Source organism: Euwallacea similis, chromosome 31 (assembly GCF_039881205.1).
Source record: "Euwallacea similis isolate ESF13 chromosome 31, ESF131.1, whole genome shotgun sequence".
Classification (NCBI taxonomy): domain Eukaryota; kingdom Metazoa; phylum Arthropoda; class Insecta; order Coleoptera; family Curculionidae; genus Euwallacea; species Euwallacea similis.
Window position 1 is genome coordinate 1,410,851 of NC_089639.1, and position 26,898 is coordinate 1,437,748.

The window sequence follows — 26,898 nt, forward strand, 5'->3', positions numbered from 1 at the left end:
GATGAGGTTTAGCATTATCTTGTTGAATAAATATTGGAAAGCGTGTTGGTTCTAATGGCCATTTGTCACGAATATCTGGTAAGATTTTTTTCAATAATCATTTTTTGTATTTCTGCCTTATTAATAGATTCAATCTGTTTTGTGACAAGTGTCCCTTTTATTCTGTTCTTGCTGTTTCTCTCAGCAGGCATTTGAGTGATAAAAGGCTACATTCCGATTTATCTATCAAAAATGCATTTTCCATCGGACGTTTCCAAATACTCGAAATAGTCATTCTATGACATTTAAAATGGTCCGTAGTTAAAGTTATCGCTCCTTTCTTCAGTTTATGATTTGTTTTATATTGTGATAAAAACTGCACAATTGCAACTCGATCTTTATTGGTAAATTCTCGCTTCTTCATCTTCATAGCAAATTTAAACAATTGCTATAGCGTCAATCTAATTTTGACATATGAAATAAATAACAAGCTTCAAGTCATAGCAATGTTGATCTGAATGTATTAAGGTATAACTTTATAATAAAATTTATTTGAGATTGTAAGCAGCAATAATTCCAAGGAAAGTTTTCATTTGCTACTATTATTTTGGGACAGAGGAAGTATCATTTTTTATTTTATACTCTCCGGGTAAATCTGTTTACCCTGTGCTGTGCACAAAACAAACACTACATTACCTGATAATAATAATTATTTTAGTAAAGCATTTTATCGGAGTCTATTTCAAGGTCTGTAGTGTGAAAAATTGTTTCTACAACTCTTCTCTTATTTAAATTATACATTTGTGTCTTAACTGCGATTTTAGTGAGAATTAATTTTACCCTAAAAAATAATTTAAAATATTGCAATATTCAGTCTTTTTGAATGTAAATAGTCAATAATTTATAAAATAACTAGCAAACACAGTGACGGATGTCAATATACCTAATAGTACCTAATAGTACCTAATTGCGTGTAATTACATTAAAATAGTAAATGTAGACAAATACTGCGTTCACCATATTTTCAAGAAACATTGTTTTGTTTTCTCTTAAGATATAAATATATTGTAATATTTTGTAAATTAGACACTACGAAATAAATTAATATGCGATATACATCCTTCGGGTGTTGTTAGAGTATTCTTTTACATTTTCTGACGTGACTTTGTCACCTACACCCACTTGACTTGGAGCGAAAAAATGATTTTATAATTATAATTTATAATAACGTACTTTTCATTAAACAACTCCCTATATTTTTAAAAATATTTGAGAAAAAATGAAATAATGGAAAATTGTTATTATTTTCTATTGTTCTGTTTTAAGAGATACTTGAAATTAGATTTTTTAATGTCTTAGCATTTAATTACCAAATTTTGTCCTAATTTAATGAACCTCATCTTCAATTTTAATGAAATTTTTAAATAACCGAAATCCCCATTTTTAAACTGGAGAAAGGGCCACGTCGTTAAAATTTCCAGATTATTGCTATCACAATGTGTGTATTTTGATTTTTATAATGAGATAATTCTTGCAGAGGATGTATTTCTGATATTGCTGACCGGTTTTTGTGATGTGTTCTGTTCTTCTTTAAACACGTGATAGTGCAAATTGTTTAGCCTAGAACTAGAACAGGCTATAACAATTCTTAATCATTTTCATAAACTGAAATTTATTTGATGCTTTTCCATGATTTATCGAAAAAACCAAAAATTAAGCAATGGCCTGTAAAAATATAAGATTGGCACTCTTTGGAATTTAACTTCATATTTCTTTATTCGTTATGGTAATGACGAATGCTTTTAGCTTAAATAATGATGCATACATTTCTTTTCTATATTACAATTTACTTAAATACTTATAATTAATTACATAATAGAATTGTTGACTTTAAGAAGATATCAACGACGGACAGTCATCTATTTCTTATACAGTTTATTCCTTTGAAAACTTACCACTCCAAATATTACTTGAAAATTGAAAGGGGAACCTCCCACCGAATTGCACCTTATATTAAAAGTAATTAAAAGTACAAGATATCGATGCATTAAGAAACTCGTTTTGTCAAAACTTTTTCGAAAAATCAATGAAAAACTGACATCACGATTTCAAATACATGCAATAAATGTTCGCACTTTTTAGATTTTTTGGCATTCATTTCTATTCAACAAATGAATACATAAATGTTTGTCATCAGATGGGACACATTCCATTCATTATTTTCAGACAGAGACTCGTTTTGCAAAAATTTTGCCTTTTAACATTTGTTAAATGGTGCGCGATAGTGTAACACCAACATCTCGATTAACATGGTATATTCTGTAGAAGAGTGGAAATTGTTTTAATATATGATGTGAATAACTGATCCTCTCGGCAAATTGCTAGAGTTTTCAACGAAAACTATTCTTACAAAAATTTTCAACGACAGGGTCAATAGCCAATTTAAAACAAAATTAAATGAGGGTATTGAATGACGCTACCACAATTGGAGTGTCGGACCGATTTGTGGCTAAACCAACCACATCAATTAGAAAAGTATGTTGTCAAACTGGAATTTCAATTGGTTCTATTGCAAAAGTGACGAAAATATACAAGTTTCACCCATACAAAATGCAAATTCATCGGGTATTGGCTGAGGATGATTCCGATCACAAAATTAAGTTTTGTGAAAGCATGACAGCACTGATTATCACTACCGCAAATCTTGTTAAAAATATTTATTTCTCCGATGAATGCACATTTTATTTAAATAGCTTTGTTAACAAGCAGAATTATCGCTATTGATGCGACGAAAATCCTCATGTTTTTCGGGAAGACCATACTCACTGTCCTCAAAAAGTTAATGTCTGGGCTGGACTATTGTAAGATACTGTAATTGGATCATCATTCATGGATGGTAACCTTGATAGCGAAGTACACCTCAATATGTTACAAGAGTTAATTAATCATCTTGTAGCAGATGCCGTAGCTACGCAAGAAGATCACAACGGCGATTATCTACTTAACAAAAATATTTTGCACTTTCAATAAGACGGGACACCGCCACATTATGTCATGTCGGTGTGACAATGGCTTGATGACCGATTTCCAGGTAGATGGATTGGCAGAAGAGGAGCAATTGAATGACCTTCAAAGTCTTCTGGTTGAACGCCTCTTAATTTTTTTCCTTTGGGGTCATTTTAAATCAATTGGTCATAAATCAGATCTTAAAGACATGCATGAATTAAAAAATCGCATAACCGCAGAATGTGAGGCCATTACTAGAAGCACTTTTTAAAGGGCACAATAGGAATTTGAAAGCACATTATATTTGTGTTTAAAACAACATGGAAATCATTTTGAACATCTAGTGACTTAAATGTGATAAAATTACAAGTCTAAAAACGTTAATCCTACACATTTGCTACGGGTAAGTTGATATTTTTAACTCCATTGACAAATAACATTAAATTAACTTTTCTTTTGTTTTTCTGTAATTTTTCGAAAACGATTTGATAAATTGAGTTCCTTAATGTACCGATATTTTGTATTTCTAATTACCTTTAATATGAGGTGCAACTTGATAAGGAGTATTATTTAAAATATTCCAGTAGGGGTAGTGGGGTGGCAAGGGGTGACTATTAGGTTTAAATAAATAATGTCAAAAATGTTCCTCCTTGCAACCTGGAAGACCACTTTAGTACTTTCATAAATACTTCCGTTTTTACAATATTTCGAGTGGTAAGTTTTCAAAGGGACATACTGTAGATAAACTAATAGAGAGTGTATAGTATTGAAGCACGGATGATAAACTGAGATTTCGGCTAATAATAAAGAATTATAATTCTTAATTTTTAAGATATTGATATTGGTTGCCATAGTTGAATTTGTTTCAAAAACAAGTTTGATCAATATTGGCTTAACATATAATACCATGTATTATCAAACGTAATAAAGAAAGTATATCTTTTAATTTTCTTTCTCATCTTATCTAAAATTACAATATGAACGAAGAAGATGCTGTGAAGTTAAATGAACTTAACAAGAAAATATTGGAAATAAAACGAAAAATTCAACTTTCAGGTTAGTGAACTTTGAAAACAATCACTACCATCGTACAAGTCAGGCAAGTTATAAATATGGCAATTCTTTCCTATCATTTAGGCAGTTTAAGCATTTATTTATTTCAAGTAAAGATTAAAAATTATAGGGAAGAAAAGTCGATGGATACACTGAAGAATTTATTATGAGACTACAATTGTTCTTTATTGTGTCGACAATAATAATTTGTAATTATTGGCTATATCTATTTTTGACCTCATTAATATGTCTGAGAAAAATTTTTATTAAGAGAAAAAGTTTTCCAGAGGGACAAAGAAGAGCTCTTTTTGAAGATTGCGAGGCAGAACGAAAGTCTAACGTGGATGAAATACTCTCTCTGAAGAAAGAAGTATCTAAGTTAGTTATAGTTCTTCACGAGAGTGTTAGCCATGTGGCTAAAAACCGATTACAAAACAGGTACGAATAAGGAAATTTACCTTAAGATCAGTTTTTAAATAAATTGTTAAAGTAAGAAGAAAATGTTTTCCTGGCAACGTAAAGAATGGTGAAAAGATTTGGTTGGATTACTATATCATTAAGCCATGTTTAGTTTATTGTATTGTCAATTGTTGGCCTTTTAACTCTTTTTAACCTAGGTATACCTTAAAGCACTAATAGTCGATATGTTGTAGTCGGCTAGAAGAGATACTCGGACCTTTGTCAGATAAAGTAACTTGCAACGAGGCAAAAGAAATACTAGATCTGCAAATTATTGACCTATGCAAGAAACTGGATTTGCTTAGATATAAAATTCGCAAGGTGAAACAAATACTTATTTAAGTCCATATTGTATGCAATTATTTCATCATTCTGTTTTACCAGAGACGGAATTACATAGTACAGTTGGGAGAAGAGTATGAGAAATTAGTTAGCAAACAAGAGAAAAAAGAATTGGAGGTGAAAGTGGACAAACCTGTCAGCAAAGTAAGAAAGACCTAATACATACAGTGTGTACTAGGACAGATGTAATAAGAGGACAAATGGAACAAAAATTTTTGAATAATGATTGGGGGTTGAGCCCTGCTTGTTGTAAAACTATGGTATACAAAAAATGAGTTAATTCAGGATTATACAGAGTATTTTATAAATTTTGTAAAAATCATCACCTATAAAGTACCTTTATTTTCAAGATACGAAAAAATTCGACTAAAGAGAGATGTTTAGAATGCAATCCTACATCTCCGTACTAGATTTATCTTGAAATTTGGTACAGAGATGATACTTTTATATTTCTGTATAAAAGTATTTTTCGAAAAAAAAAAATTATGAATCATAAAATATCGCGTAAACATTACAACAAATAATAAATATTAAATTTGATATATCAGATTTACAAATAAATTCATTAGTAACAGATTTACAATTTGGTAATAATTATTTATTTGAAGGATTTAGACGAAGGATCGAAAGATGTGTGGATATGGGTGGTGGTTATATTGAATAAATAATTATTACAAAATAGGAAACCTATTGTTAATTAGTTTGTTTATAAATCTGAAATGTTAAATTTTATATTTATTATTTGTTATGCGGTGCTTGTTGTATGATTGAAAATTATTTATTTTTTCGAAAAATATTTTTATATGCCTAAAATTTGATATGAAGATATAATATTGCATTCTAAAGAGCTTTTGTAGTTGAATTTTTTCGTATCTTGTAAATAAACACACTTTATTGGTAATGATTTTTACAAATTTGTTTATAAAATACCCTGTATAACACGGAACCAATTCATTTTTGTACACCACAGTTTTATAACAAGTAAGACTCAACTCCCAAACGTTATTAAAAAATTAAAACATTTATGGTCCATTTGTCCTCTTGTTTTATCTATTCTAGGATGCATAATGTATAATTCTTATAAGAGCGTATATTTTCATTCACCAATATGTCGTGAAACTTAAAGGAGCCTTTCTCGTATTGATTATTAATTATGGTTTCAGTTCTTTTATACATTAAATTTTTATATTCTTTATGTCTAAAGAATCTGTGATTAGAGCATCAGTTTCCGTTGAATTAGGTTCCTTACGATTATATGGTAAGTATGCATTTTAAATTCTTGACAGTATAGATAGGTTCGAAAATATTTATAAACCTCTACAACTGAGTTTTAGGAATGGGAAATTATTTAACAGAGGTGATTTTTTATACAAAAAATGATAATATCGACATACTTAGAAATCAATATTGTGCGTGGACAACATGATATAGATGCGAATTTTCGTAATTTCAATGGCATTTCTAAAATTTTCAAAATTGAAACAAGTTTTAATTCGAGTTTTTCCAACTTAATTGTAATACTTAAACTCAGAAAAATGTCGAGGTGGAAAATATGGATGTGACCGACCAAAGGTGTGTGAGTGAAATGCGATTTTTTCTAAACATAAAATGAACCATGACGTCATTTAAACGTAAAGCGGAACATAGCTAAGATTTTCAACATCAAGTAAAACTCCAAAATATGTTTACGTGGAATTAAATCATAATGCTAATTTTTTAGTACATATAATGTACTATAATGTACATATAATGCCAAAAATGCTGGTTTTAAAAATTAGTTTAATTATCATGATAGTAATCCAACTTTATTTCAATTAAGTACAGTGCGATCCACTTAAGACAGAACACCCATCTTTTTTCAGCCACATCTGGTTCATATCAAAAATAGAAAATATTCACTTTGTATATTGATATCTGTAAAATCTCATTTTTTTAGTTCAACTCCCTCTATATTAATATTTTATAGGATGGGTTTCTTCATGATGATTTCAAAAATATAGCGTTAAAATCTATAATCTCTAATAGATTTTTCTCAGACAAATGATTTGCGTTTCATAGGGATAATGTATAAAACGACCATTGCATTTTGATTTTATTTATTAACATTAAATTGCTTTGTACACATCCTTATGAAACACATATATTTGGTTTGAGTAGAAATGATTGTGTTAAGTTCATGAAACTCGATATTTTTAAAATCAGCATGAATTATTTATTTAATTATTATTATTTACTCACCTATATAGGGTGGTGACGATTTCGATGTGTCACTATTGGGATCTCGAAAAGTAGAACAGACAGAGAAACGGTTAAATTAGAGAAAAGTTGCGCATTTTAAGGCCCTCTCAAATGAATTTTTTAAAAAAGCAAAATATCTGAAAAAAACTGAAAATCATCGATTTTGTTTTTTATTATTTTCTTTGCTATTATAAGGAGTAGAAATATTAATTTTGGTATACATACTTAATTCGATGAGAGGAATAAATTGACATTAGAATAAAGACGGTACATGTTATAATTTTGAAGATGCGGCACCCAATTTACGTTTTTCTTCTGGACGCTATACTTCATTTTTATACTATTGAATAGATCGGAAAATTTCCTTTACCAATATGTGTAACACATTACAAAATATTTTCAAAAAATCCCATAAAAAAAAAAATTTCTAATCTCCTTAACCATTTCACTTTTAATAAAGATATTTTTTATATCGGGTGGGCCATGGGAAAAAAAAGAACTGCTTTACTGTGACGTTTATTCGAATTGAAAATAGTTACGCCTTATTCAATTCTGAATTCGATCTGTTTTTGTAAAGTGCGCAGTGTACTAAAATGTTTTCAAATGAAGAAAAACGGGATATGTACGATTCCTACGTACGTAGTTATAGGAATTGTCGAACGGCTGCAGAAAATTATCATCAATTATACCCTGAAAGGCAACAGCCAAATCCTGCAATATTTTCCAGGCTTTTCCGAAATTTAGCAACCTATCGTAGTTTCCAGCAGGTACGTTTACTGAAATATCGACCAAAAACTGCTAATATCAATGAAATTAACGTTTTGGCACAAATTGAAATTAATCTTACTAACTCAAGTCGCAACATTGCCAACGAATATAAGATCCACTACAGTACTATTCGTAAGATTTTGAAAAAAACAAGCTCCATGATTACAAATTTCTTTCTGTTCAAACGTTTCATGAAGGTGATACATAACGAAGATTGGAGTTTTGCAATTGGTAGACCGGAAAACTACAAGACGATTTACATTTCTCCAGGAAAGTGCTTTGGACCGACGAATCTTTTTTTACCAATAGTGGAATATTTAACAGGAAAAACCAACACTTTTACTCCACAGTAAATCCTCGTTTAGTGAGGAAGAGTAGACCTCAAATTAGATTTTCGTTAAATGTATGGGCTGGAATAGTTGGTTTTGGCAAAATTTTGGCTCATGTGTTTATCAATAATCGATTAAACGGGCGCACATATGCAAATTTTCTGCAAGACGATTTAGAAAATTTAATGGAAGAAATTCTGTTAGCTGTCGAGCGGGACTTGTGGTTTAAAAATGATGGCGCTTCTCCTCACAACACAAATATTGTAAGGTAAATTTTAAATAATAGATTCCCCAACAAATGGATCGTCACGTATGGGCCTATTCGGTGGCCACCACGTTCTCCACGCTTAAATATTTTGGACTTCTTCTTGTGGGGTACTGTAAAGAACGATGTATTTGCAACCTTTACAAAAAATTTAGAACACCTAGAAATGAAGATAATTAATTCGTTTCAAGCAATATCACAGGAAAGTGTTCTAAGAGCTGTGGATCAAATAAAGCTTAAAACCACGACTTTATATTAAAAATAATTATGGCCATTTTGAATAGTTATTAAATTAGTTATTTGTTTTAGGAAAAATGTTTGTTAAGTTTTTAGATGTAAGATACTAATGTTAGAATAATGTAGAAATAAAATTTTGTAATTGTTTTATTTTTTGTTTATTTTATAATTTTCGAAATCTCAGTAGTATAATATCTAAATTGTCATCGCCGCAATGGCTCACCCGATATAAAAAATATCTTTATTAAAAGTGAAATGGTTAAGGAGATTAGAAATTTTATTTTTTTTATGGGATTTTTTGAAAATATTTTGTAATGTGTTATACATATTGGTAAAGGAAATTTTCTGATCTATTCAATAGTATAAAAATGAAGTATAGCGTCCAGAAGAAAAACGTAAATTGGGTGCCGCATCTTCAAAATTATAACATGTACCATCTTTATTCTAATGTCAATTTATTCCTCTCATCGAATTAAGTATGTATACCAAAATTAATATTTCTACTCCTTATAATAGCAAAGAAAATAATAAAAAAACAAAATCGATGATTTTCAGTTTTTTTCAGATATTTTGCTTTTTTAAAAAACTCATTTGAGAGGGCCTTAAAATGCGCAACTTTTCTCTAATTTAACCGTTCCTCTGTCTGTTCTACTTTTCGAGATCCCAATAGTGACGCATTGAAATCGTCACCACCCTGTATATTATAATATGAATATACCTGTGAATATTATAAAATGAAATAACCTGAACTAACCTATATATTAACCTATATATTATTAATATATAGGTTAGTGGATCAATTATAAAAATCGAACATTTATACCATATTATCTTTTTTTGCGTTTTAAGTATACCTAATCATCTTTGTATGGGTATTTTAAAATTTTATGGGTATCATAACACAAAACGCCTATTTTCGATATTTAAAATATTGTATGTACCCAGATGAAGTTATCAAGAGGAGGTTTCTTATTTTTGATTTTACGAGAAAAATGTATTCTTTATGAAAGTTTTTGCTTTTTCCAAGATTCTTGAATCAGTTCTCATTGTTTGAATTTTATTTTTATCACAAAGAATTATTGAAAAATAGGTCCATTTAGTTAAAAATTTTTATAAGTCTTATTTTCGTTTTCATGGTGACCATAATCAAGATTTTTGTCTATTAATTCTTATTATAATAATTCGACAAAAAAAAGGAAACTACAAATAAAACGTTCACACAGAAAAAAATATTGTCCAGTTGTATTATATCATGGTAAAAAATTGCACATAATTTATTCATTTTAGCCCAATATTGCTGATTACGAGCGAGTCGAAAATAGGGTTATAGTGGCTTCAGTATCTTTTATGTTGAGATGTAACAGTACTATTGGTGGAGAATGTGGCTTTATCAGATAATACAATATCTTGATAAAAGAATTGGTTATCCAAAATGTGAACATCCATCCACAAGTAGAAATCTAAACGCTTTGTTTGATCTTTTGATTCTAAAGCGTGATTAAATATTGATGTGAAGGGATGAAGTTTCAATGTTTTTTGAATATGAGCATTACTTCTTAAATGAAGCGATTTTCGCCGTAAAGAAAATTTAGAGTTATTTTGAACTGAATTATAATAAGAGTCACAGAGTAATTTTCATCTTGAGCTCTGAAAGAAAGAAATATTTTCATGAAGAATATATTTTTCTCGTTAAATGAACACTTAGAAACTTTCTCTTCTTGGTAACCCCATCTGGGTGTGTACTGTATATGAGGTGACTCAAAAAGAAAGGGGAATGGATTCTGTTCTGAGTAAAATGTAAGTGTGTTCCAAATTACTATTGATTTTGCTTAATAATTGAAGAATGTATCTAATAGAATGTCTATTTTTTAAAAGAAATTGAACTAAAGTAGTCCAATTAGTTAAAAACTACTGAAAAACATTTTTCAGTTATTAAATTAGTTCAATTGGTTCAGTCAGTTCTGAGCATAAATAAGGATAGAAAGGGCATTAGTTTAGTTTTAGTTTAACTTCTCTTATTTAAACTATGATTCAAAAACAATTGTTTGAGGGTTTTACCTAAATGATCAATAAGATTCTGTTCTTAAGTCATCTCAGGAACTCCAAAACAATATTCACGCAGTGGAAGTGCAAATTAGGGAAGCAGTTCACATTAAAAACAAATACAACGATATCCGAAGATCATTGAAAGATGACTCTGCGAAATTCGAGAGCAGAATTAAATCTCTGGAAGATGAACTACAGCAGCAAAGCTCAGATATCTACAATCTTCAGAAGGTAATGCGTATACAGGGTGTTCTAAGTTTTCAATTTTTTTTAAAAGGATGATTTATCATTTCCTACGGAATTGACTAAACCTAAGAAAGATTTAACAATTTATCTACAAATATTGTCATCATTAATAAATGATCATTTGTTTAACAACTATTAATTTTACATATGTATATAACAACAAATTATCTTTACATATATAGGGTGATCCAAAAAGTATACCAATCTAAATTATATTTTTAAAAAGGGATATCGTCTATAATATTGTCTGTTTGTGGTCTGTGGGTAATTTTATATAAGTTTTTTAAATAATGGAGTATAAAAATTTCCCATTTCCAATAGTTTAGGATGCTAAATTTTACGATCTATTTGGGATCGAGAAAAATGTTTTGCAATTTTCTATCTTAGCACAATTTTGAATTTTTCAAAAATCAATCAAATTTTCAAAAATTATTATATTTCATATTATTATATATCTTTCACAATTAAGATATTAAAGGGCAAAAAACATTTTTACATCTCAAATAATTTGCAAATAATAGCCCTTAAATTAAGTCCGACCCAGTTAAACATAGTCCAAATATAAATTTTTAAATCTGTTCTTAAATAAATAGTAATTTTACAGATTTTGGAGGAAGCCATGAGACGCAAGGGGAGAGCAAGAGGAAACCTCTTGAAGGAAGAAAAGCTGGCGTCTTCTGGGGCGAATGAAAGAGAACTAGCGGCCACTGAAGGCCGTCGTCTTGTCAATGAACGAAAGGTATTTACTTATTCATTGAACCTAAACCATTTCGTTTTAATCTGACTTAATGGTAAACCAACATCTGCTTAGAGCGAACTAGAGAAATTGGAAAGACGCCTGTTTATAACCGGCAAACTCTCTGTGAGACCAGAGCCAGAAGGTGCGGAAGCAGATGTTGAGGATGATAGTAAATCGCCAACACCACCACATCCTGTGGAAAATAAAGCTCAAGAGCTTGAATTCTTGAAAAGGGCCACAGGTATGATTTTTTTAATTTGATTTGTTTGGACGCATTTCAATCTAAAATTTAAGGAGGAACGACTACCCAAGAGGTTCTCGAACGCTTTCAGGGTCAAAAGGAGACAGAGAAGCGCTTGAACGAATTGAGGGATCAATTGGAAACCGAGAAAAAGAACATTGAGAAGAATATGGAAACGTTGAGATTAAAACTCGAGGGGTATAAATACTCAGAGTCTAGAGAAGCGGAAAAGTGGGTATTTTTTTAAATTATAATCTGCATTAAAACACTCTCATATTAAAGGAAATCCGGTGAAATGGAAAGACTCCAGTCGGAAATATCGGTGCAGAAGCTTAAGTCTCAATCGTGCAAAAAAGAAAAAAGTTCTATCGAGAAGGCTCTAGCTAGTGTATTAAGTAGTTTACATGGCTTAAGACTTTTAGCGAATCCCCAGGCATCTGTAGAACAGAATGCCGAAAATATGCGGAAACTTATTGTAGAAGACATTAAGGCGATAGTTGAGAAATATGAAAGGTGTAGAATAATTGAAAAAACAGAAGAAGGAGACGAGGGACAAGAAGCGGTAAGCAATATGAAATTTTTTATCTTTTTGATATTAAATATTTTTATATTTTATAGGAAGAAGTTACAATTATAGACGAGACTTTGCCAACACCTTATAGTGGCCTCATTAGACGAGCCCCTCAACCTCAAACCATGACATCACCAGGTCATCAAATAACTACAGCAGGTGAGATTAACTATCGAATTTTAATGCATTTTTTAAAGAATTTTTGCGGAGCATTAAGCAGTTAAGGAGTCGGAGAGAATACTGTCCCTTTAAACAAAATTTTAAATATCGTGAAAATGTTTATGATTTAAAAGAAAAATAAAACGTTCTTGAAGGAAATACTTGTTAACACAGTATTCAAACAAAGTTTACAGAAAATATTGGAATCTTAAGAATATATGAGTGAATGATATTACTCACATATTGGCAGTAATTTCACTTTACCATATGCTCATGGCACAAAAAACATCTAATGGTAGAAGCAATTTGACAATTGAATTTATTCTAATTCTGCTGGCCAGTATTTCATCATTTCATAATTCATAAAATGCAGCTACATTATACAAATTATATTTAAATATTTAAACAATAAGTTTTAATGAAATAAGGATGTTGCAAATTTGTTTATTGATTTTTCTCACTGACTCAACTTATCTGATTTTATCTAAATAGAAAAATTAAATAGTAGCAACAATACTAGTGTAACATATTGGTACTTAATAATTAACCAATATTGCCTGCTGACTGAAATAGGTGAGATATTAAAAATAGGAGTTATACTATAATTACATACTTGTTGTCAAGGTAGTTTATATGCCCAATATAACACAAAACATTTCGCGATTCAGTCAACGTTAGTTCTATTCCAACAGGGAAGAAAAATGATTCGGAAACCTCAGAAATAACAAAAAATATCCGGTGTGGATATCTTGCTCATACGGGAATCGAATATGAATCGGAATTAATTTTTAAAAATATATTGGAACAAGCTCTAAAAGTGAAAGGTACTTGTTATTTCTGTGTATAATCTCTTGATTTAAGAATAGATTTTTCCCATCGTATTGGAAGTTTCTTAATGCCATTGTCGTAGAAAGAAACAAGGCATATTTCCAATCAATTGCGCACGAAGCCCTCAACAGCTGCATCGTTGTCGAATATTTCTCATCCCACTACCTTTTTCAATGGGCCAAATATGTAATAATCACATGGGGATAAGTCCGGACTCTAGAGAGTATGTTTCAATGTTGGCTAGTGAATTTCTTCTAACTTTTCCCTAGTCAGGTTAGCTGTGTGAGGACGGATATTGACGTGAAGCAGAATTTCGTTTCTGATTGAGTATTGTTGTCTTTTCTGGCAATATACAATTGTCTCAGCCAGTAGCTAGTAATAGTAGGCTACATTAACTGTGCGACGTTCATGGAGAAAAACAATGTGCAAAAACCCTTTGAAATTCTAAAAGACTGTCAAGAGGACCTTGCCAGTGCAGAGGCGTGTTTTGGCTTTAACAGGTGTATCTTCACCCTTCCTCTTCCACTCCATATTCACTTGCTTTGACTCTGAGGTGTAGTGGTGAACTCAGGTCTCATCCCAAGTGACGATTCGCTGCAAAAAAATCATTTTCCCTAGCTTGAAAACATTGAAACAATCCTCGACAATTGGCAAAGCGCTGTTGTTTTTATTGATCAGTCAGAAGACGAAGTACCCATCTGGCCGAAATTTTCCGAAACCCTAATTCATCTGTCATGATGGATTGGACAATCTCATAGCTTAAGCCTATTTCACTTGCAATATGTGCAATACTCAATCGGCGATTACCCTCGAGAAAGCCTCGAACGAGTGGTGATGTGCTGAGTTACACTAATCCGAGGATGGCGAACATGGGGCACTTTCTCAATTGTTTCTCGTCATTCTAGAAATTTCTTATGCTATTCGTACACTTGGGTATTCTTTACGCAGATCTCTTCGAACAGTGCTTTATGTTTTTGAAGGATTTCCGCTAGTTTTACACCTTCACATGTAAAATTTTTTATAATAATGCGTTGTGCAACCTGAGGACGTACTTCGTGCTCATTCATGGTGATGCCGACTAAAAACGAGGTTTTTAGAGATTAAGCAGACCGTACGTGATTGTGTGATATCCCTACTTATTACCCTTAGGCGCACGAGCTTCTTCCTGATGCTCTACTATGTACGAGAGAAATTTCGGTTCACATTTGATTTGCCCTCGTATATTTGACTATTTCTGACAATTCGAAAACGGTCGTTGCTCGATTACGCAGCCGCGCCTTGACAAAAGGAAAGCAAGTTAGAGTTTAATATTTCAATAATTTTTAGAATTTTTTATAACCATTATCCCCTGGGGAGACCAGGGCGCAGGCTTCTCACTTGCGCCACGGAATGTAAATGTCTCCCTTAGTGAACAATGGCTATAATATCAAGCTCGTTTAATAATATATATGCCATTAATTAACATATAGTAAACGCCAAATAAAAAGTCTCGCACGTCATCAAAGTTTTATGTCGCACTGCCCTACGCTGTTGCCAGACTTCAAAACAAATCTTTGAGGCTATATAATTTGTTTCAGGACAGTCAATCATAAGATTGAATAAAAAAATTGTTTTGATTAAAGAATTTTATTATTGTGTAAGTAAATAAAACTTTTTTATTTGGGAGATTCTGCCAACGGTCTTTAAGCTTATTTCTAAAGCAGTTGCTACACGCTACAATAGTGATAAAAGGGTTACATACATACTCCTGTATTAATTATATTACAATTGTTAAATTCTATCTATAATTACCTCTCGTACAGCATTTAACGATAGCAAAGGTCCGTTATTATCTCGTTCCTGTTCAAAATAGTGGATTACAGAAGCCACTATTTCTTTGCACCGACTGTTCAATAGCTTTGGCATTTTCAAAATAATTGAAAAAACCCTTAGTTAAAGTTAAAAGCTGTATAATGTATTTGTTTTGAAAAAAATAATTTTTACATACAATTTACATCACGAAAGCTTCTAAAGAAAGGAAAATTTAAGAGCAAAAATCGACAAAACCGCCGGTATTATAAGATAACCTCACAAATAATCAGAACATAAACAAACATGGGTTTGCAATTAGCGGCAACCCTGTCGGCTTAAAATTTTTCCAATGATTATATTTACTTCATTAAAATTATCGAATTTTTACCGAATGATGTCACACCAAAATTTCTGACCATATTTTATTATAATTATGTTTATATTTTATTATCTTATGTACCTATATGACCAAATTCATTGTATTTTTAATAATTAATACGTTTTACCTTCGTATGATAATGATAACTATATGAGTTTGATATGCATATTGAGTATTGTTTCTGAGTTAAACGTAACCAATGTGGCCATGTTATTTCGTCATAGATAACGTGCGAGACTTTTTGTTTGGCGTTTACTATATGTACAGTTAGTCTCATGAGTATTCGTACTCTATTGCTTCTCTATTTTAAATTACTGTTATTAATTTACAATGAACGATTTGAAACTGGTACCATCACAAACCTACTTTCCAATTAAAGGGCTTTTAAACTCATATGTACTTTCTTGCAAATTCAAATGTTTATATGGCGAAAACGTAATTTTAAGGAAATAAGAACAAAATGAGGCTCACAAGAGTATTCGTACTGCAACTGTCTGTTATGGGTTAAATCAAGATGATAAGAAATTTAGCCTCTCTTAACTTGTTTGCGGCATAATACGAACGATTACCAATATAGACATATCGATTTGTTAGTCTTTAGGAGATACTAGTAAAAATGGGGAGAAAAAGTAGTGAAGTTTCATTAAGTGATAGGAAGTTAATTCTTAAATGGCACACTGAAGGTAAAAGTTATTTAGAAATTGCGAATTTAGTGGGCAGAAGTAAATCTACGGTACAATATGTTATAAAAAACGTTAAGTCAAGTGGAGATATTTGCAATAAACAACGTAAAGGAGGCCCGAAGAAACTTACTCCTTACGAGGAAAAAGCAGTTATTAAGGAAATAAAGAAGAATCCACGAATTAGTGGACCCAAGTTAGCAGTATTCGTCTTAAAATACTTCAAAAAAGAAGTATCAGCAGAAACATGTAGAAGAATTTTGAGAAAGAACGACTACAATGGGAGAATTGCCAGAAAGAAGCCATTTATTAATAAAAGGAATCGAATGAAACGTTTAGAATTTGCAAAAAAATATGTCGACAAGGATATTAATTTTTGGGAACGAGTAATTTTTACTGACGAAAGTAAATTCAATTTGTTCAATTCAGATGGACGAACAATGGTGTGGAGAAAATCAAATTCAGAGTACGAATTAAAAAATTTAAAAGGAACCGTAAAGCATGGAGGTGGTTCCGTCATGGTGTGGGGTTGTATGTCCGCAAATGGTGTTGGTGATTTGGTTTTTATTGAAGGAATCATGGACAAAACATATTACCTAAATATTTTACGGAATCACTTGGCATCAAGTGCTACAAAATTAGAGTTACAACATAATTATTATTTCCAGCAAGATAATGATCCAAAACACACGGCTCATATTGTGAAAGAATGGATCTTATATAATACGCCACATACCTTGGCAACACCACCCCAAAGTCCCGACATCAATCCTATAGAACATTTATGGTCAGAAATGAAAAGAAGATTAAAAAACTACGAAATTGATAGCAAAAAAACATTAAAAGTAAAACTTTTGGATATTTGGAATAAAATTGAACCAACATATACGAAAAAATTAGTTAGTAGTATGCCTAATCGGCTTAAAAGTATTATAAAATCCCGGGGAGGTTCAACAAAATATTAAATAATAGAAAATAAACTGATCTTTTAGTATAGCTTTAGTAGGTACGAATACTCTTGTGGGTGTGATTTTGTTACTTATTATACTTAAAATTATATTTTGTTAATAATACTGTTTATCTTCAATAAAGTTTATAGGAATTGGGCTTTTTACACGCCCATAAAATATTTGTACTAAAAAAAAAATTGTTGAAAATTACTTATAAAAAAGTATTTTTATTTTTAAATCTGGAATCAATAGGGTACGAATACTCATGAGACTCACTGTATGTATACAAGAATAAAATTCTAATAATATGTACTGGTATATTATTTATACCTAAGTATAAAATATGTAAAAAGAAAATATATTTATAAAAATGTAAACGTATTATGGTGAATACTGTACTATATAAAATGTTTACAGGGGGCGAATCTCTGTACGATTTTAAGAAAAAAAGCTTATATGAATATGGGTTCGTTTTCGCTTCTTGTCTGAAATTCAAGGCTGATAATTTATTTGTCTTTTTAGTTGCAAAAAAATATTTTAAGATGTGGGAGTCATATCAATACAGGTCCTCAGTTTATTAATCCTCAAGTTAAGTTAAATAAAAAATATTGTTTTTATTTTTTTTTCGAACTATTAAAGTATCTCAAATCAAATATAATATACAATATGCTATCGTGAAATGTGAAAGTTGAATCGAATTGCGATGTTAATTATAATACTTAAACTTTCATTTTAAAAAATTTTGTCTATTTGAAATTCCATAAGAATATCAAAAATTACATAAAAAATAGGAGTTGCTATTTAAAATTTTAGGGGTGGGTACTCTGGAGCTCAGTATGTAAACCAACAACTAATACCTCAAAAATTGACCTTCTTAATATCTAATCTGACTTGTTTTGCCAAATTGTCATATTGTCAACAGTTAGAGAAATATTAAATGCTGTTCGTTTTCAAATTGTTACCTTGTATATTATTCCACCCTATTAAAAAATTAGGCTTACTATGAAGTGCAGATGTAGAGAGTGGCAAATTTGAGAAATAATTGTTGTTAAAAATTCAGCAGACGTTAAATTTTTTCGTTATTTACCTCATTCATTTCATCAAAACAGAAATTTTTCATAAACTGGCATATCATATTGAGTGACTTACTTAAAAGCATGATACTTCCATAAAATTAGGATTTATCGTTTGATGCTACCTAACATTCTCCCCCGTCATGTCTTATAAAAAAAAGGCTCTAATCTGATAGCATAACTGCTTCGAGTCACTTTGTGATATTGTTAGTTATAATGGAGTTAGCTTAGTGACACACCAGTCGATCCAGTACCCTTTCAACTAGCCATTTTAATTAATGCAGTAGGGTAAACAAATATGTATGTCGTTAGGGGCTAAAGTACATAATCTCTATCAATCGATTAGTAGAGGTGTATTCTGGAATAACTGACTACATAGCTCGATCCTATGAAATCAGAGGTATATTTCGCGGGTTCATAAGTACCTTTTTACCAATACCGCATAGTTTTGCCGTTTATTGTCTTTGTGAAGGCTTCCACTAATTAAGTGAGGTACAGACAGAACTAATTAGACGATGGAATAAATTATTCTTTTAATTTTTTACATTGCTTAATGAGACCTCGTCTTCTTGGTATTACATAGTTTTTTGTATGCCATCAAGACACTTTTTCTCTCTCTGTCTCTTTATGCGTTTATTATAACGTTCATTCCATTTACAAATTTGGTTTGCGGTTATTTCTTTAATTATGATAGATAATTATAGATAGTGAGCACAAAAAAATACTTTTTTTCGATAAATTGAAATGAAAAACTTTGTCATTTTCCTTTTTCTAACTCTTGACTGACTTCTCTAACAGTACTAACAACATTTGACGTAATTTCATTCCGTATTTGAGAACATTATTTGAAATATAGTAAAAATTTTAAATTTGAATTTAACATTGATACAGTAACCGCACTTACACATATCCAGGTATTGATTTTACAGTCGTTATGTATATAATTGGACATTCCTGAACTTTTGATAATACAAGAATAGTCCTAAAGGTATCCGACCTAACATATAAATGGCGATTTTGTTGTTGAAAATTTGTCTATATTACAAAGACCTAACCTTAAAAAGATTGTCTAAAGCTTAAGGGTGTTACTTTGATTTGTGCTTATTTTGGAGCCGTTTATAGCAAATGCTTTTAGAGATTTTGTGAAAGTGGAAAAAATTGGTCATCGATTCGTGATTCAATATTTTTATTTGAAAGATCTTAATTCATCCTACATAAAAGCGAACTTAGATTCTATTCTGAGGGAATCTGGTCCTTCGTTAAGAATTCTAAAATGTTGGGTGAGTTTAAACGCGGTCGTACGAGCTGCCAAGATGAACTCCGTAGTGGTCGAATCAATGAGGTGACCACTCCAGAAATTGTAGTGAAAATCCACAAAACTGTACTAAAAGACTGTCGGCTAAAATTGCGCGAGTTAACAAACATGATAGGCATTTAAAAAAAAAAACTGTACATTGCATTTTGACTGAAAAATTGGATATTAGAAAGCTGTGCACAAGATGGGTGCCGCAATTACTCACAAGTGAACAAAACAATGTCATGAGGGTATTTAAAAAGAGTGTTTGGAGAAATTTCACAGCAATAAACCTGAGTTTTTGTATCGATTCATAACTATGGGTGAAACATGGGTCCAGCATTTCACACCTGAGACGAAAGAGCAGTAAAAATAATGGACTGAAAGGAGAGAATTGGCTCCAAATATGGTGAAAACCATTCCATCTGCAAGAAAGATGATGGCTTCAGTTTTGTGGGATGCACGTAGAATAATTTTTATTGATTATTTCCCTAAAGGAAAAATAATAAAAGGAGAATAATATATAAATTTATTGCAACATTTGAGTGAAGAAATTAGGAAAAAGCGACCACATTTGGTGAAAAAGAAAGTCTTCTTTTATCAAGACAATGCACCAGTCCCCACTTCCGTCATCGTAATGGCCAAAATCAATCAATTTAGTTTCGGACTTTTTCCTCACCCACCCTATTCGCCACATTTAACCCCCTTAAATTATTTTCTATTTCCAAATTTTAAAAAAATGACTCTGTGGAAAGAACTTTGTTAATAATGAAGATGTGTAGTCCGAGATTGATGCCTATTTTGAAACATTCGAAGCTTAAGTCAAAGAACATCGCTGGGAAAAATGTGTCAATTTCAAAGGTGACTATGTTGAGAAATAATGTAATATTTTCAATTCTTTTTTCTTTAAGTGTTAGGTCGGGTATTTCAGGAACTATCCTCGTAAAACTTGGGAATTCCTGCATACAGGTATCATCAGTTCAATTGGAAATATAGGGATTGTGTAAGTGGAAGAAAGGCTGCATTAGGTTTAATACACTTTCAACAAAGATCAACGAACTGGGTTGCGAGACTAGCGGCTGACGTGGGCGGTATCAATTCAGTATTTTACCGTGTTAGAATTTTTACTAATATAAGTTCTAATGTTGGATTAATCATTTTATTTATTTATTTACATTGTTGCTTTTTGATTTGATATTTTAAAACATTTACATGACCTCGGAGGCAGCGCAATCGATACGAATCTAAACATCAAAGTGGAGACGTCGGCCGGTGAAACCTGTATATTATTATAAGGATATTCATTTAAAAAAAAGTTCTTTTCTTAGTCATTTGTCCATAGTCTTAATACAGATTCATATAAATTCTGAAGACGTTTGGATTTAATCAACATTTTTTTCATATTTGTCGCAATAAATGTTAAGGATTTTAGGTTACTGTTTTTGTTTTGTTTGCTTAGCTAATTTATTTTGTACTTTCATCTCTTAAGTTACGCCCATGTATATCGATACTTATTTGGAGTATCATTGTATTACATTGTTTACCATTGTATATCGATATTTCTGGATGCCAGACAACCGTACCCATCAGGCCGTATCCAAGGGCTCTTTATACCTGGGAAATACGCTACTCGTCAAAGGAAAGTTTCTAAATTGGACCATTGCCGCGATCTGCAATTCAGCGGATCTGCAATACTTCAATGAAAGCGACTTGTATAGGTATTCACCCAATGGCGGCGATTTGTGACATCAGGCGCGACCATTGCCCGTAAGGGCTCCTGGTAGTGGTACGCCCCTGGTTGGAGCTTCTTAGGTTTAGTACTTAAGGGATGAGCGTAGTAGATTTGTTCTCTTTGACCATTGCTCGCTCTAGACATGTGATCGTAAACATAATTCGTAATCTTCTCAGCTAAGCAAACTCCCACTTCATATTTAGACCAATACAAATAATGTCATTATTTAAATAAGTGAAAATTAATACAGTCCACTTCCGTAAATCAAATTGTTGTTTTCGTGGTTTCGTTTATCGAAGGAACTTCAACAATAAACTTTATAGATCCATGAATAGAATGTGAACGGAAACTTTGTACAAGAAAGAAATTTTTCATTGGGGTATGCAAACAGTAATACACACTCCAATGAAAGAAACAGAAAACAAAACTAAAAAAATGATCATGGTTTTATTGAACTTATTGATATTGGTATTTCCATTAGTTGCAAACTAAAATTTGCTTTTCATTTTATTTTATTAACGTTATTTAAATTATATACCTAGAAATTATATGCCTAGAAATATGGTTCCTATTTTAATAGACTAAACATAATTAGTGTTTTACAACAAGGTCTTCGTCAAATGTATATTGCCCAAATTGTAGGTATTTTGCAAACAGGTGTGTCGCGAATAAAAAAATATATTACGACTCAAATGTTATAGACCGTTCGGGAAGAGACTGAAAAAGAGCTACAACAGCTGCTTAAAATCGTTATCCACAAGCGCACAAAATCAAAATTGAAATACATAAATATGCAACAATTTTGATTACGTGTATATTTTTAACTTTTAAAAAATTTTTAGTATCATAGTGAATTTAAAAAAAAAATTTGTAACCACACAGCAATTATCCATATTTATAGTGGTGTTTTGTAGGTTCAGATGAAGAGGAAGAAGTTCCCTCCAGAAGCTTCTTAAAGCGGCAGGCTCAGTTAGTCATCGATGCAAAATCTAGAAGAAGAAATTTGAGAATTCAGCTGCCTAAAAGAAATTAAACACTTTACTCACAATGTAAAATAGTTATAATTTTTTATGCCTTTTATAAGCTATTCTTTTGGTTTCCTTCAGGTCTATTTGGTATTGTATTCAGAAAAAGACAATTTTGATTGTGTTCAATATACTTAAACATTTATAATGAACCTACAAAATAGATTTAATTTTCTTTTGTTGCCAGGCCAATCTTTCCGGTAACTTTCGATTAGCTACAATGGAGATATGATGAACATAAGATAAGCTACGTTGAGCAGAGTGTAACATTTAATTGACGCTTTGGTGAACATATTGAGATGATGAGTTACCAAAACGATCCCGCGAAAAGAAAATTATTAAAAATGTTGTTGAGTCTGGGAGCTTCACAAATATAAAGCTTTAATGGATACAAACGCTACAATACAAAAATACACTAAATACTAAACAACACTACACTGCACTAGAACTCTTTCACTGTCTTACTATGTTATGCCTCGATGTACGCTACTGAATAAAACTCCCCCTGTGCCGCGTCACGACGACCTTTTATGTCTCTCGGCAGTGCTTCTAGAAAGGTACGTTCCAGACTTCGCCGGAGAACACGGGAAGGTCTAGACGGTGGTAGAGAGAGAGACCGTCCGAGTGGCGAGTGTACCGTGAACGAGAGAGCGCGAGATCCACGCTGAGTAACGGTCTCAACAAATGTTATGGTTTGTAACAAATATGTGGCCTTAACATTAAATGTATAATGAGAATATGATCTTTTTCAAGTTGAGTCAAATCTAAAAATTAAAAAGGACACTCGCATCGAAAGAAGCTTTTGGCAAAACACATTAAACTGATATTCTACTAAAACTACTGACAAAATAATTATTAATTATTCACCTAATATAAGTAGAATAAAAAACAATTGCTGTGTTAAGTCGTGGTGATTTTGTTGAGAATCAATATTGATTAAATAATGCATACTTCAGTTTTAACATATATTAAGAAAATATTGTATTAACTCTGACTTCCGCCGATGTATTTTATGTAGACTTATTGGAATGTTTGGCAAGTCGTGATAATAACTGTCATCAAATAACAGTTTACCTAAATTGTCCATCAATTCTTTGATGCAACAACCGGTGATTGCGAAAATTAAAAATTTCGAAGAGTTTTCATAAATTGCTCTATATCTGGAAAAATATAGGACGCGTAGGTATAGAAATGTGTTAAAATAAGTTAAAGAGCATTCAAAATTTGTAAAGTATACTACCATTTTGATAATAGGGTTTTCGTAGATAATGGGGATTACGTGGTAACTTTCTAGCCCCATATTAAGATTTGTTCTGTTACAATTTAGCTGTAAAACACTACATAAGTAAGTTGTAGCTTACTCTCATTTGTCGATAGGAACCTGTTCGTGCGAGCTTTTATGGGAAAAATTGGAAAAACTGCTAAGAAACAATAAGAAAATAATATTAAATTTTAACACTATATATATTATTAGTATAATATATAGTATACATCATATACAGGATGGTGAAAATTTCGATGCTCATCATTGGTATCTTGGAAACCGCAAAAGATACGAGGTTAGTTAAATTAGAGAAAATATGTCAAACATGAGGCTTAGTCAATATTCGGAAACAGTGTTGCTAATTTGTTCTTATTTTCCGGGATATTAGGAAAAATGCCAAAATTTAATTTTCAAAACAAATCGAAAGCCAAAGATAAAAAAAAAATGTTTAATGCAAAAGTTTTACATTTTTCTGGGCTCTTGATATGTGTGATTTTCTAAATTTTATGGTTGGCCTAGTTTTCGAGATAATGACCCCAACTTTATGTTTTTTAATGCAGACCTGGACAAATTTTAGCATACTTTGAAAGTGCTCATTAAGGACTTTTCAACGATATATCACATGATAAGATTTTCTAGCGATTTGGTTTAGAAGAGACCATCATCAGAGTTTTTTTATAAATGTACACAGAATTTTATTACAAATGTGGACATTAACGAGTAAATGACAAATTTAAAGCCTTAAAATAATAATACATTTCTTAATTTAACATGTGTTGAAAGTATCGACCGTTTTCCCTAATACAAAGATTTGTTCGTAAATTAATTTCATCCTCTGCTTTTTGTATAATGAGGTTTTGGAATGATTTCGAAGGCATTTCCAATTTTTTTTGTAATTTGTGTGTTAAACATACAAAAAACATACGTACTCTCTTTCTCGTGTTTTGTAAACATGTTTACAAGTAAAGAAAAACTAGATATGTACGACATTTATATTCGTAGTTATAGAAATTCTGTTTTGTCGTCTCAAAATTATAAAAATCTCTATTCGGAAAGATAGCAACCTCACTGGACCATGTTTGCTATAGTTTCAAGGAATTTAACTTTCTCTGGTGAATTTAGAACATCACGAGAACCGTATCAAAAACAAGCTGGTATAAACGAAATCCATGTATTGGCATTAATCTCAATCAATCTAGAAATTTCTAGTCGACAAATTGCCGAAGAATGCAGTGTTCATGATTCTATTGTGAGGAAAATTGTTAAACAATACAAGTACCATGACTATAAATTCCAACTCGTCCAAACACTTTATTAGAGTGATAATGATAGTAGATTGAAGTTTTGCAATTGGTTTCGTCCAAAAGTTCAGCAAGATGAATATTTTGCCCGAAAAATTTTATGGACGGATGAGTCTTCTTTTATAAACGCAGGAATGTTTAATAAAAGGAATTACCATTACTATGCAACTGAGAACCCCTATATTTTAAAGGAAATTAAGCCTCAAATTCGATATTTGTTAATTGTATGAGTTGGTCTTTTGGAAGATATAGTTCTGGGACCATTTTTCTTTGAAGGGCATTTAAATGGGCCTGGATATTTTAATTTTTTGGAAACAAATTTAGAAGAATTGCTAGGTGAGTTACCTTTGCAAAAGCTATTAAATTTTGAATGGTATCATCAAAATGGTGCTCCCCCGCATAACACTCGCATTGTGTGGAAGTATTTAAATAGACGCTTCCCAAATTCTTGGCTAGGCCCTTCGGATCCTGTTCATTGGCCACCAAGATCGCCCTACTTGACACAGTTGGATTATTTTTGGTGGGCCTAGGTGAAAAATGTTGTTTATGCAACCCCAACCGAAAATTTAAATCATTAGCGTCAAAAAATTGGAAATGCGTTCGAAACCATTTCAAGGCCCACTATCCAAAAAGCAGTGGATGAAATTAATTTACAAATAAATCTTTCTATTAGGGAAAACGATGGACACTTTAAACACATGTTAAATTAAGAAATGTATTATTATTTTAAGGCTTTAAATTTGTCATTTATCCGTTAATGTCCACATTTGTTATAAAATTCTGTTTACATTTATAAAAAAAAAACTTTAATGATGGTCTCTTTTAAAGCAAAATGTTATCATGTAATATATTGTTGAAAAACCCTCAATGAGTACTTTTAAAATATGCTAAAATTTATTCAGGTTTGCATTTAAAAAAAGAAAGTTGGGGTCATTATCTCGAAAACTAGGTCAACTATAAAATTTAGAAAATCACACATATCAAGAGTCCAGAAAACTGCAAAACTTTTGCATTAAACATTTTTTTTTAATCTTTAGTTTTCGATTTATTTTCAAAATTAAATTTTAGCATTTTTCCTAATATATCGGAAAATAAGAACAAATTAGCAACACTGTTTCCAAATATTGACTAAGCCCCATGTTTGACGTATTTTCTCTAATTTAATCAACCTCATATCTTTTGCGATTTCCAATATACCAATGGTGAGCATCGAAATTTTCACCACCCTGTATATGTATACAGGGTATTCGATTTATCATGCAAATGTGATTTTCTCGAAAATCAAGAATTTAATACAAAAATTTGTTTAATAAAGTTTGGTGTAAAATAGCGCTTTTTTTAAATAATTTTTTTCCAAAAAACTGTCATTTAGGTCTTTTGTAGGTTCCACATTTTTTCTAATGTAAACACTATATTTTTTGACAAAAATAGATGCACCACTAAAAACTGAAAAACACTTATTTGAAAATTTTTTCGATTCAAGGTTTTTTTAAGAAGTTTATTCAAAAATTAAGTAAAGCATGGAACAACATAAGTTTTTTGATCCAATAAATGTTCAAAATTTTATTAATTAATGTTCACAGGTTTACAAATTGCCTTACACGTTTTTTTGAACAAATTGTTTCAATAAAAAATAACCGATAACATAAAATTTGATTAATACGGGTTAGTAAATAAATAAAATGTTCAAATTATTGTAGCAGGTGAGAGGTGTAGAGGTGTTCTTCGCATTGTTTCTTTGTGATTAAGAAGTGTGGCAAGTTTGGCAAAAATGGCACATTTTTCATTACAAGAAAACATTGAAATGATCCTTATTTATGGAGAAAGTGGTCGCGATATTTAAAGAGCAATAATAATGTACACTGACCGATTTCCAAAAAAGGTTCTGCCATCAAGGTTTACA

At 31.2% G+C, this 26,898-nt stretch overlaps 1 protein-coding gene across 1 annotated transcript; it reads left to right on the forward strand.

Annotated features, from left to right (window-relative positions):
• The first annotated feature begins 3,962 nt into the window (after positions 1-3,962).
• LOC136417985 (outer dynein arm-docking complex subunit 3-like) lies at positions 3,963-22,503 on the forward strand. The gene is made up of 11 exons (XM_066403866.1): positions 3,963-4,041; positions 4,326-4,476; positions 4,692-4,818; positions 4,882-4,983; positions 10,765-10,953; positions 11,573-11,707; positions 11,780-11,948; positions 12,002-12,179; positions 12,231-12,510; positions 12,567-12,678; positions 22,320-22,503. The coding sequence occupies exons 1-11, from the start codon at positions 3,963-3,965 to the stop codon at positions 22,436-22,438; spliced, it is 1,641 nt and encodes a 546-aa protein (XP_066259963.1). The 3' UTR covers positions 22,439-22,503.
• The last annotated feature ends 4,395 nt before the right edge of the window (positions 22,504-26,898 follow it).

Coding starts and splice junctions, on each gene's coding strand:
- LOC136417985 (XM_066403866.1), top strand. CDS start 3,963: ATGAACGAAGAAGATGCTGTGAAGTTAAATGAACTTAACAAGAAAATA. Junction 11,949..12,001: donor ATTCTTGAAAAGGGCCACAG/GTATGATTTTTT, acceptor CTAAAATTTAAG/GAGGAACGACTACCCAAGAG. Junction 12,180..12,230: donor GAGTCTAGAGAAGCGGAAAA/GTGGGTATTTTT, acceptor CTCATATTAAAG/GAAATCCGGTGAAATGGAAA.